Raw genomic sequence first — 13,616 nt, forward strand, 5'->3', positions numbered from 1 at the left:
AGATTGTTTGACCCTTGTAGATATCTTGTATTTCCATATGAATTTTATAATTAACTTGTCGATTCCTGCAAAGAAAAGGCAGCTGGAATGGCATTGAGTCTGTAGATCAATTTGGAAAGTGTTGATATTTGGCAATATTAATTCTTGCAGTCATACACATGGGATGCTTTAAATTTAATTAGATATTTTAAAATATCTGCACCCTCTCCTGTGTGGCTCAGTTGGTTGGAGTGTCGACCCATAGCCAAAAGGTTGCAGGTTTGATTCTCAGTCAGGACACATGCCCAGGTTGTGAGTTCAATCCTTAGTCCCAGCATGTATGATCCTTGGTCCAGATGTATATGGAGTCAACAAATCGATGTTTCTCTCTTGTTGATTTTTCTCTCTCTTGAAAACCAATGAAAAAATGTCCTTGGGTGAGGATCAGAAAAAAAATTTCCTTTAGTAATATTTTGTAGTTTTCAGGGCACAATTCTTGCACTACTTTTGCTATATGTACTCCTAAATACTTTATTCCTTTTTGATGCTATTGCAAACAGAATTGTTTTCTTGATTTCATTTCCCAACTGTTCACTGATAGTTTATAGAAATACAATTGAGTCCTATATATTACTCTTGTATTCCACAATCTTGTTGAATTCATTTATCTAATAATTTTTAGTGGATTCCTTATGATTTTCTACATACAATATCTTGCCATCTGTAAATACAATTTTTTTCTTTTTCAATCTAAGTGTATGTATGTATGTATGTATGTATTTTTCTTGCCTAATTGCTCTAGCAAGAACCTCCAGTACAATTTTGAATAAAAGTGTTGAGAGTGTACATCTTTGTCTTGTTCCTGGTATTAGGGGAAAGCATCCAGTTTTTTTAAGTGTGTTAGATGTAGGTATATTACTTTCCTAGCATGGTCATAACAAAGTGCCACAAATTGGGTAGCTTAAAACCACAGAAATGTATTCTGTCACAATTATGGAGGCTAGAATTGGAAATCAAGGTGTCAGCTGGCCATGCTCCTTTGGAGGGCTCTAGGGATGGAGGCTTCCTTGCCTCTTCCTAGCTTCTGGGAATCCTTAGCATTCTTTGACTTGTAGCTACATCACTCTGATCTATGTCTTCATTTTCACAAGACATTCTTCCCTGTATCTCCTCTGTATTTTTGTGTCCTAATCTTCCTTTCATTTCTCTTACAAAGACACCAGTCATTGAATTTAGGGCCCAACCTAGTCCAGTATGACCTAAATTTAATTTGAGCACAATGCAAAGACTCTATTTCCAAATGAGGTCACATTCACAGATTCTGAGGGTTAGGACTTCAACATATTTTTCTGGAGGGCACAGTTTAATCCACTACTGTGGGGTTTTCATAGATACCCTTTATCAGGTTGGCAAAGTTCTCTTACTTTCCTAGTTTATTGTGGGGTTTTTTTTGTTTAAACAATTAGTCATTTTTATAAAGATTTAAATAGTAAAAAAGTATATTTGCCTATATTTACTATTTCTTGTGTTCTTTATTCCTCTGTGTGGATCCAGATTTTCACCTGCAATCATTTTCTTTTTGTCTAAAGCATTTCTTAAACATTTTTTATAATGCAGATGCTAAATACTTTCAACTTTTGTATATCTGAAAATGTCTTTATTTTTTCTGTGTTTTGAAAAATATTTTTTTCAACATAGAATTTTAAGTTGACATTTTCCCCAGGTTTTAAAGATCCTGCTCCACTGTCTTATCACTTGCATTGTTTCTGATGGGAAATCTGCTGCCATTCTTATCATTGTAACTCTATATGTAATGTCTTCTTTTTTTCTCTCTATAGCTGCTTTTAGATTTTTTTCTTTTTCTTTTTTTTTTCCTCACACTGTACAACTCTCTTCAGTGCTCACAGCCCACAGATAAGGAGGCTGGGCAATGGTTCGAGGTTGTAATTTACTCTGGCATGGGCACACTATGAGAGGCCCACAGAGAGATTTTCTTTTTCTTTTTAAAAAATATATTGTATTTACTCTTCTATTATAGTTGTCCCAGTTTTTCCTTCTTTGCCCTCTTCCACCCAGTATCCCTATTCCCTCCAGCAATCCCCTCCATGAGTCATGCATGTAAGTTCTTTGGCCTCTCCATTTCCCATACTATTCTTAATGTCCCCCTGTCTGTTTTGTACCTACCGATTTGTATTTCTTAATCCCTGTGCCTTTACCCCACTTCTCCCCATTCTCCTCTCACCTGATATGCCTCCGAATGATCTCCTTATCTATGATTCCATTGCTATTCTGCTTGTTTGCTTACTTTGTTTTTTAGTTTCAATTGTTAATGGTTGTGAATTTATTGCCATTTTAACGTTTATAGTTTTGACCTTCTTTTTCTTATATAGTTCCCTTCAACATTTCATATAATAATGGCTTGGTGTTGATGAACTCCTTTAGTTTTACCTTGTTTGGGAAGCACATTATCTGCCCTTCAATTCTGAATGATAGCTTTGCTAGATAGAGTAATCCAGGTTGTAGGTCCTTGCTTTTCATCACTTCGAATACTTTTTTCCTGCCCCTACTTGCCTGCAAACTATCTTTTGAGAAATCAGCTGATAGTCTTATGGGAACTCCTTTCTAGGTAAGTCTCTGCTTTTTTCTTGCTGCTTTTAAGGTTCTCTCTTAATGTTTAACCATTGGCATTTAATTATAATGTGTCTTGGTATGGTCCTCTTTGGGTGCAAATTGTTGGGACTCTCTATGCTTCCTGGACTTGTATGTCTATTTCCTTCACTAAATTAGGGTTCTTTCATTTTTTTAAAAAATAAGTTTTCAATTTCTTGCTATTCCTCTTCTCCTTTGGGCACCCCAATGATTCAGATGTTGGTACATTTGGATGTCTGAGAGGCTTCTTAGCCTATCCTCATTTTTTTTAATTCTTTTTTTTCTTTGTTTCTGTTTGACTGTTTTCTTGCTGTTCTAATTGAATGTTTTTCTCTTCAGTATGTTCTAGGGCTTCATTCTTCCACTGTTTGTTCTCTGAAGATTTTTCTTTATTTCACTTAATGCAACCTTCATTTCTGCTTGAGTCTTTTTTATACTGCTGCCATACTCAGTGTGTTCTCTGGGCATCCTTATCACCAGTGTTTTGAACTCTGCATCTGATAGATTGCTTACTGCCATTTCACTTAGTTCTTTTCCTGGAGTTTTGATCTATTTTTTCATTTGGGCCATATTTCTTTGTCTCCTCAATTTGGCAGTCTCCCTGTGTTTGTTTTTTTTGTGTGTGTGTTAGTAGAGCTGTTTGATTCTTAATCTTAGTAGCTGGTCCTATTGTAAAAATGGCACTGATTAATTGTGTGGGGCAGAGCTGTAGGTAATTGGCAGAATGGGGCAACCTGTTTTAGCACTTTGTGGTTCTGTGTGGGAGAGGACTCAGAGAAAGGACAATGCTGCTTCCTGGCCTCTGGAGATTGCCTGGGAGGAAGCTCTTTCTTAGCACTTGTCCTGTTGCCAGTCACCTCACTTTCTCCCCTTCTCCCGGTGTGCCACTTACTCCCTTCCAGCTGTTTCCCTGGTGCTGAATCTCAGAGGGGGTGGGTCTGTATGAGTCCTAAGTCCATTGTGGCCCCTTTAAGAGTAATCTCTTGAGAATCCCTGAACTTCTTCCACCACCCAAACCCCCACTGGTTTTTACAGCCAGGAGTTGGGGACATATATCTTCTTGGTGCTGGAACCCTGGTCTCGGTGGTCTGGTCTTCATCCTGGATCTCTCACTCCCAAGATGTCCCTCCTGATTTTTAACCACCACAGGTGAGTGTTGGACTCCCTGTTCTGCCACCTCTCCAGGGCCCTCCATGTCTCCACCCCTCCTACCCATCTGGATGAATGTAGCTTCTTTAAATCTTGGTTGTCGGACTTCCATATAGCTCAATTTTTTGATGACTCTGGGTGATACTTGTTTGTGGTCTAGTTGTAATTTTTGCTGTAGATTTGCATGAAGGTGAAGCATGTTTACCTATGCCTCCATCTTGACTGGCATTCCCAAGATTTTCTATTTATCACTGATTTTGAGAAATTCGATTATGATGTGCTCTGGTGCAGTTTTCTTTATTTTTCTTGTGTTGGAGATTGTTGAGTATCTTGGACCTGTGGGTCTATAATTTTTAGCATAACACATTTTTCAACAAAAATAGCATATTTTTCTGCCCTTTTCTTTCTCCTCCTTTTTGGAGATCCCAATTATTTGTATGTAAGTGTGAAGTGTCCCACAGCTCACTAATGCTCTTTTCATTTTTGTTGATTCTTTTTCATTCTGTTTCATTTTGGATGGTTCCTATTTTTATACCTTTAATTCACCAATCTTTTTTTCTTGACATTGTCTTATCTGCTGTAAATTCATTCCAATATCTCAAACCTTGTAGTTTTCAATCCTAGACATTTGGTTTGGTCCTTTTTTATATTTTGTATGTTTCTACTTAACTTTTCTTTGTATAAGACAATAATTTTATCATTTTCATAATATTTTAACTTGTTATTAATATTATTTTATAACTTTAATTTATATGTAAATATTATTATATATTACTTTTTATTGTGGTAAAAACATGTATCATAAAATTTACCATCTTAACCATTTTTTTAACCCTCTCAAGGATATGTTCATTGTTTTTTAGAGATAAAGGAAAGGAGAGAGGGGAGAGAGAGAGAGAGAGAGAGAGAGAGAGAGAGACATTGATGTAAAAGAGAAACATCAATCAGTTGCCTCTCATACATGCACCAACCAGGAATTGAACCTGCAACCTAGATATGTGCCCTGACTGGGAATTGAACCTCAACCTTTTGGTGTCCAGGATAACACTTCAACCAACTGAGCCACAAGGCTAGGGACACCTTAAAGATTTTTAAGTGTACAGTTCAGTAGTGGTAACTATGTTTATGTTGTGAAATAGATCTGTAGAGTTTTTCATCTTGTGGAACTGAAACTCTATTCATTAAACAATAACTCTACTTTACCTACTTCCCCAGTAACCATCATTCAACTTGTTATACATAAAAACATCACTACTTTATGTATTTCATATAAGTGGAATCATACATTATTTTCTTTTTGTGACTGGGCTATCTCACTTAGCATAATTTCCTCAAGGTTTACCCATGTCGTATGATATGGCAGGATTTCCTTCCTTTTTAAGACTGTATATTATTCCATTATAACAGTTAATTTTATGTAGCAACTTGACTGGGCTAAGAGATGCCCAGATAGCTGTTAAAACATTATATTTGGCCCTGATCAATGTGGCTCGGTTGGGCATCATCCCACAAAGCAAAAGGTTGTTGGTTCTAGTCCTGGTCAGAGCACATGCCTGGATTGTGTGCCAGGTCCCCAGTGGGGCACATGTGAAAGGCAACTGATTGAACTTTCTCTCCCTCTTTTTCTCCCTTCCTCCTCCTCTCTCTAAAAATACATAAATAAAATCTAAAAAAAAAAAACAAACCCTTGGAGTCATCCTTGACTCTTTTTTCTCACACCCAACTCTGATCATTTATACAATCTTATAAAATATATTCCAAATTATACATCCAGTATCTGACTGTTTCTCCTACCTCTACTGCTTATTCATGGACTGAATCACCATCACCTTGTGTCTGGACTATTAATTACAATAGCCTTTGCACTGGTGTCCTGCTTTCACCCTTATTCTTCTCAACTCAGGAGCCAGAGGAATCCTTCTATAATTTAAGTTAGAACATGCCACTTCTCTGCTCAAAACTCCTCTGGTCCCCATCTCATTCAGAGTGAAAGCCAGTGGCCTTCCAGTGGCCTGGAACTTGGTGACCTGCCCTGTTCCCTCCTTCCTTATCTCTCTGTCCTCTTCTTCTGTGACTCTCCTGATACTCACTCTCTACTCCAGCCACACTGGCTCCCTATGTTCTTAAAACACGTAGGCATGTTTGTGCCAGGGGGCCTTTATACTTCTCGCTGTTCCCCTTGTGTGAAATGTTGTTGCCCAGGTCTCCCCATGTGTCACTCCCTCACCTTCTTCATGTCTCCACTTATATGTCACCTTCTCACAAAATGAGGACTTTCCTTGACTACCTTGTTTAGAGGAGCAATTTGCTTCTCCTCCCTGCCTCTGCCTCTCACATTTTCCTACATTTCACTACCACTCCCTGACATACAATATTTGTCAGCTATTTGTTTATTTGCAACTGTCCCAGCATACTAGAATGTGAGCAGGATTTCTATTTGTTTTATTTCATTTTAGTTTATTTTGAATCCTCACCTGAGGATATGCTTATTGCTTCTAGGGAGAGAGAAAGTGAGAGACAGAGAAAGAGATAGAGACAGACAGACAGAGAGACACTGATGTGAGAGAGAAACATCGATCAGCTGCCCCCATGACATGCACCCCAAGGGGGGGTTGAACCCGTAACTTAGGCATGTGCCCTGACATGGAATCAAACCCATAACCTTTTGGTGTACAGGATGACACTCCAATCGACTGAGCCACCTGACTAGGGCTGTTTTATTTTTTAATGTCTTCCAGAGTATTTGTTAAATTAAAAAATGAATAAATGAATAAAAATACCTAACTTGTGTGATTTCTTGTGAGAATTTGAGTTAATTATATATATATATATATATATATATATATATATATATATATATATATCACAATGCTCTGGCAGCTACACAATCAGCACTCATTCAATGTGGTGTCATTGCTACTATTGATAATAACAAATGTGCTCTCAGGAGAAGGGGGGACAGGGAGGAAAGGAAGAGGCTCTTACCCAATTACACCTCCTGAGCATCATCCTAGGAAATCACAAACTTTGGCTCCTGCCTGAGAAAAGAAGAAGAAGTTAAGGAAGAAATTTAGAGGTAGCTGAGGTATTTTCTTTATATCAATAGAACAATAAGTAAAATAACAATGGTAGTTATTAACAATTTCAATAACAATTTCTTGAGCTCTGTGTGCCGAGCATTATGCCAAACACCTTATATACAAGATATTATCTCCTTAAATCCTCACAACTACCCCTGTGATCAATGCTATAATTATTCCCATTCTACTGATGAAAACACTGAGAGTGGGAGCGATTAAGTGACTTGCCCAACAATACCCTGCTAGGAAGTGACTGAGCTGGGAACTGAACCCCAGCAGTCTGGCCACAAAATTGTTGTTTTGTGCAGGGCACCAGTTAATGTCCATCCCGGGAGCATGTGAAGAGGTTGATTTATGGGACGTTTATTACCTGAGGCATCAAGATAAGAACAACTGGCCTAATAGGATCCATTGTGAATCTCACATGACAATCAACTGTCTTTATAATCCTTGTGGTGAAAACAAAAGTTGAACAAGGAGTCTCCAGGCTGCTGTACTCCTCAAGTGCTAAATTGAGAGGGGCCATATGTAGGTAGTGTTGAGGGTGCAGACCCCAGCCTGAAAGACTGCTGTAGAGAATGGCAAGAGCCCCAGTCCTGTGAGCTATTAAGGGAGACAGTTTTTGGTGATCCAGCCTGGACAGAGGTCTCGCCACTGGCAACACTTTAGAAGGGCTCAAGCTGGTACTAGCGGGTGCTTTGTGAAAGGCTCTGAGAGGCAGAGGAGCCCAGGGTTGACTCTCAGTCACATCACTCCTTGGGTGTGATCTCAGGTGAGTGACTTAACCCTTTGGAGCTTCATTAAAAAGAAGACAATGATACTCATGTACTGGGCACTGAGTGAAGAAGAAATCATAGATGTACTAGGTCTGATTTATACTAGTCAATAAATGGTAGTTGCTATTATTAATAAATGAAACCCTAGTAGGCCAGAATATACTGGTTTGAAATAATAATAATTAGGACTAGTATTTATTTATTCAAGTACTTTTAATTTGGGGTGGAACAAAACATCCCAAATTGTAGAACAACTCTCATAATTACTGTTACCTTTGATTATTCTGGGGGTTGAATGGGTTCAGTGAGGGGGTTCTAGCTCAGGGTTTCTCATACAGTTGCAGTCAGACACTGGTAGGGCTAGGGTCATTCCTCTGCCACATGTCTGACCAGGAGGACAGTCTGCACTGACCAGGAGGACAGTCTGTATGGAACAGAGGATTTGCATTTGCATGGGAGTGTATCTGGTTTCTGTTGTTGCTGTCACAGATTACCCCCCAAATTTATTATCTCACAATTCTATAGGTGAGAAGCCCTATATGGCTCTTTCTTGGCTAAAATTAAGGTGCTGGCAGGGCTGCAGTCCTTCCTGGAGGCTCCAGTGGAGAATTCATTTCCTTGCCTTTTCTGGTTCCTGGCTGTCTACAGCCTTGGCTCCTGGTCCCCTCCTCCACCTTTAGGGTCTGCAACATTGCATCTCTCTGACCCTTCTTCCACAGCCACACCTGACTCTGACATCAGGTGGGAAAGAGTCTCCTCTTGCGAGGCCCCATGTGATTAGATTGGGCCTGTCCAAATGATTCAGAATAATCTCCCCATCTCAAGGTTCATAACTGTAATCACATCTGCAAAGTCCCCTTGAATTAGGGTGTGGACATCTTTGGGGAACTGGTATTCTTACTACCATATGGAGAGACTCCAAGAAAATGCCCCTGAATGGGGTTGGCCACTTGTTTCCACCGTCACCTCCTAGCCCTGCACTGCCAGGTAACACATTTTCTTAGTCACTGGAAGCCTCTAACTCAACTCATGTCAACTGTTCCAAGGTAAGGTGGGTAATGAAGGACTCCATGATTTTCCCAAGAAGATGGACAGTATATCTGCAATGAGAACTAGATGATATATACATATCACCTTATACTTAGAGCTTTCTTTATTCAAAATCTTATTTCCTTGCTTTGGATGTATAGGAGGATAATAGTTAACATTATTTCCCCATGCTTCCCATTTGCTTCCCAAGGCTATTCTAAGCACAACAACTCCATAAAGGAGGTGCCGCTAATACTGTTTTATAGACAAATTAACAAAGACACAGCAAGATTGTCAAGAAATTTGTTTAAGGCTGCATGGCTAGTGAGTGATAGAACCTGCATTTAACTCAGGTGTCTGGCTCAGAGCTCACATCTGTAACCACCACATTTGACTGCCTCATCTTGTGGGTCCCAGAAATATAAACCATCCATGAGGAGATGTCTCCAAGGGTCTACAATGCCTGCTCCTGGGATGATAAGAAAGAGATCACCACTGTGTTCTACTTTGCTAGTGTTTCCTTCTGGGCCTTGGTCATAGGCAAACTTTCCGTGTCCATCCTCATTTCTAGCTTGGGGGTCCAGGACTGCTCAACAATGGATGATACCTATTTTCAGCTGAGGACTGAGCGTTGTACAGGATTTACCTGTCTCAGAAGAATGAAAACCTTGCCTGGCTTCTCTGCCATGAAATTTCCACATTGGTGCATTAAAGTAACTGAGGAAGGGTCTAGTGCAGAATAGGGAGGTACCCGTAATGTTGGCAGGCCCTAAAACTGAGAGAGGTAAAGTTGGGGTGGTGCTGGTGCACATGGGTGTCAGAGTTGGTCAGGGAAGAGTGAGAAACCTGGCTCTGCCACTTCCTAATTCCTCTCTGTGAAATGAGCTGATTATAATACCTGACTTTAAGAGGTTGTGAGAGAAGTAAATGAGACTATGCTAATGCAGTGTCTGGCACATGTCCTCATGGGAGCTTTGTGAGGATAAAATGAATACACACATGTGAAGAGTTTAGATCAACCCTGTGGCACCTGGTAAGCATTAGGTAAGTCTTACTCGTTTAGACTCTCCCTGGGTGACTTAATTTTAAGAGCTTCACTTCTACTTTAGAAGCTCTATCTCTGGATTTTGAGCTTTAGACCTAATTCCTTCAGTGTTCAACAGGACTTTCCACTTGGAAGACGTACAAGGTTTGCTCCTACTCTGGGACTTTGTATTTATTTGATAGCTCAGCATAAAAAGTCAGCTGCTAAGGGGGAAAAAAAAGCCATTTACTTGGTTTGTCTGCTTTGGGTGACAAAGAATAGAGACTCATTAGGCAGTCTCAAGTTTAAAAAGGTGCAGGAAGGCCCCTGAATGGGGCCAGGTGAGGCTGGAGTTTCAGCGCTTAAGTAGCCCAGCTTTTTTGGCTGGGTTTTCCTGTCCTGCAGGCTCCTCCTGGAGAGCCTTTCCCTGGGAGCTGGCCTCACTTCTGACTACTCAGCTGCCCGTAGGGGATAAATTGGGTGACTGCATATGTCCCCAAAGAATTAGGGTGGTCTCCCTTGGAGAACCTGGAGCTCAGCCCTTTTATTGTGGGGTCCTTGGAGGCAATAACCTGAGCATTCCAGAAACTTTGGCCTTGTGTGATCATCCTATACTCAGCTCAAACACTCCTGGCTTTGTGACGCCTCTCTGCCTCATTAGTCATTTCCTCTTCTGCTCCATCGCGGCTAAACACAACATATTGCAGTTATCGATATCCAGAGCTGGTTCCTCAACTAGGCTGTCAGGTAGCCAGGCAGGGAGTGTGTATTATTCACATTTGTATCACCACTAACGAATGGGCTCATCATGATGTTTGCAGAGTGAAAAACACACAAGTGTCTTTAGCACTTCTTTGTGGGGGTCAGTCTCCTCAGGGTAGGTCCAAGGGACTCTCCACATGAATCAGGCTAGCAGGGTCCTGGGATGATATTTAATTTAATAAATGTTTAAAGCAAATTAGTTGTTTTTATTTTATTTATTTATTTATTATTTTTAAAAAGGTTTTATTTATTTATTTTTAGAGAGGGACGGAGGGGAGAGAGAGAGAGAGAGCCTACAACCTAGGCATGTGCCCTGACTGGGAATCGAACCTGCGACACTTTGGTTCACAGCCTGCACTCAATCCACTGAGCTATACCAGCCAGGGCTAAATTTGTTGTTTTTTAAAAATTATTTTTATATTTAAAAAATAACATGCATTGAAACACATTTTTAAAATTTGGAATATGTAATGTTAAATGTTAAAAAATTCCCCTCACTTCTTTTCCAACCCAGTACCCACAGGCAAACGCCAGTAAAAATTTTTAAACAGTTTTATTGATATATAATTCAGATACCATATAATTTGTCTGTTTAAAGTTCACAGTTTATCTCTGGCTGGTGTGGCTCAGTGGATTGACCACCGGCCTGTGAACTGAAGCGTCACTGGTTCGATTCCCAGCTAGGGCACATGTCTGGGGTGTTGGTTAGGTCCCCAGTTGCGGGGGAGGTACCAGTCTATGTTTCTCTCACACATCCATGTCGCTCTCCTTCTCTTTCTCCCTTTCTTCCTTCCTCTCTCTCTAAAAATAAATAAATAAAATCTTAAAAAAAATAAAGTACACAGATCAATGTTTTTTAGTATATTCATAGGGATATGAACCATCACTACAGCCTAATTTTAGGACATTTTTATTTTCCCCAAAAGAAACTCAGTAACAACTGTCACTTCCCATTGTCATCCCTCTCCCAACCCTAAGCAACCACTGATTAACTTTTTGTCTCTATAAATTTGCCTATTCTTGGACATTTCATATGAATGAATCATAAAACATGTGGTCTTTTGTGTCTGACTTCTTTCACTTAGCATGTCTTTGAGGGTCATCCATGTTGTAGCATGTATCAGTACTCTTTTCCTTTTTATTGCTAAATAGTATTCTATTGTATTAATATAGGACTTTTTTAAGCCAGTCATCAGTCACTATTAACAGTGTAATACAACTTCTTTACTTTTTTCAGATTGTCTGGGTTTGAATCACAGTTGAACAACTTCCTAGATGAGTGACTTTGGGTATATCTAATCTTTCTAAGCCTGTCCCTATTTCCTCAATGGTAAATTTTGAATAACAATGGAATTTACCTTATGTAGTTTCATGGTTGTATTGTCACAGTAATTAATATTTGTTGAGCACTTAACTATATGCCAGGCACATTATAAGGATTACATAGTAGATCTATGATTTTCAGATTAGGGAATGGAGGTTATTAGGAGAGGTTAAGTAATCTCCCAAGGTCAAACAGCCCCTGAGAAAATGACAGAGGTAAACGATCACAGGCTGACCAGCTGCACAGCTTTCACGACATCGTGGAATAACAAAGTGCTTAGCAAGGATCTTGCATAGAGAATGACTTTAGTAAATGATAACTGATAGAACTATAAAAAAACAGAAAAAATAGTAATTGACTCATCATTTAAAGATACCTGCCACTTAATGCTTTGGCACATTTCCTTCCAGTTTTTAGGAAATATTTCAAACATACCAAAAAAAATCCAGAAGATAATAGACATCAAACTCCTACCTCTGTTTTTTTTTTTTTTAAGACATTAAGTGTAGTAGATAGGTGGCTTTACCTCTCAAATCCTTTGATATTTTTTCCATACATGTTATTTTTCCTTGGACTATTAGGGTCACACCACATCATTTTCTACTTCAAAAAAACCCCTATCTTGAGCCCTAGCAGGATGGCTCAGTTGGTTGGAGCACTGTCTTGTTCACCAAAAAGGGTGAAGTTTCCATCCTGGTCAGGACACATACCTAGTTTGCAGGTTCAGTCCTGCTTGGGGTATGTATGGGAGGCAACCAATGTCTCATATTGATGCTTTTCTCTCTCTCTCAAATGAATAAATATATCCTTGAGTGAGGATTTTTTAAAAAACCGTGTCTTGAGCATTTTCCCCAATATACCAAATATGATACATGACTTTTCATGGCCGCATATTAAACTGTATGACTGAAACATTTTTTATTAATTCTCCATTGTTGGACATTTAGTCTATCTCCCAGCAAAAAACATAGCTACACGTTATCTTTCTTCAAGCACCAGATAATTCCGTTTGGATAAATTCCTAGAATGGCCTGAAGGTCAGAGATTGCCTGATGTTAAGGGTCTTTACGTGTACTTATTTCTGCTAAGTAACTCTCAAGCAGGAATGGGAACAAAAAGAAGTTAGGCTGGGATTTTTTTTTTTTTTTACTCTTTAAAGCGTTTTATTCAATTATAACATACATACAGAAAAGTGGACATAAATGTACAGCTCAGAGTTTTCAGCAACTGAACATACTACGCACCCAGCACCCAGATCCTGAAATAGAACATTTCCAGCAGCCCAGAGCCATCTCACCCCTTCGGCACCACTACTTTCAGAGGTGTAGGATTTTAACATCGCCAAGGACTACTAACCCCGATGACGTCTTTGCAATATAAGTTTAATACTTCGGTATAACCTAGACCACCACAACATGAGCTAAGTCTTTGTCTTCAAACGCTTGACAGGCTGAAGTCCGGCTGGGCGAAGAGCACGGGGCCAGACGCAGTGGGTGCCTAGGGAACAGATATCCCGTAGGGTCCGCCAGACTCCCGGCATTCAGCACGTCGATCCCGGCGTGCACCGCGGCGCGCGGGCAATCGGCGCGGATTGCTGGCGCGTACCGCGGGAGGTGAGCGGCGCCGCGGCGTGAGGTCCTTCCCGTATCGTGGTCCAGAGGCAACCAGGCAGGGTCGATATGGAAGTGTAAGCCGTCCAGGGCGCGTTCCCGGCTTCCGGTTGAGGGTCACTTGGGGGGACGGCTAGATGCTAGGAGTTGAGGGGTGTGGGCACTGGGCGACCCCCGTCCTGGCCTTATGGGGAGGGTGATGGGCTGAGAGGCGGGGATGGAGACTCGCTCTGC

General features: G+C 40.3%; 1 protein-coding gene and 1 pseudogene across 2 annotated transcripts in view; one reads left to right on the forward strand and one right to left on the reverse strand.

The window, feature by feature from the left end:
• Window positions 1-1,857: 1,857 nt before the first annotated feature.
• On the reverse strand, window positions 1,858-1,947 carry LOC123806539 (annotated as a pseudogene).
• Window positions 1,948-13,330: 11,383 nt separating this feature from the next.
• The window catches only part of LOC123806386 (CGRP receptor component), a 35,648-nt gene continuing 35,362 nt past the window's right edge, over window positions 13,331-13,616 (forward strand). Inside the window, exon 1 of one of the 2 annotated variants that reach the window (XM_045819490.1) lies at window positions 13,331-13,459. In XM_045819490.1, the coding sequence (XP_045675446.1) occupies window positions 13,452-13,459 (8 nt within the window). In that variant the 5' untranslated portion in view covers window positions 13,331-13,451. The remainder of the gene's footprint in view (window positions 13,460-13,616) is intronic. The other variant, XM_045819489.1, reaches the window with a different exon arrangement.

The sequence above is a fragment of the Phyllostomus hastatus genome, unplaced genomic scaffold, assembly GCF_019186645.2.
Source record: "Phyllostomus hastatus isolate PE091 unplaced genomic scaffold, TTU_PhHast_1.1 phas_scaffold_385, whole genome shotgun sequence".
In the NCBI taxonomy this organism is placed as follows: domain Eukaryota; kingdom Metazoa; phylum Chordata; class Mammalia; order Chiroptera; family Phyllostomidae; genus Phyllostomus; species Phyllostomus hastatus.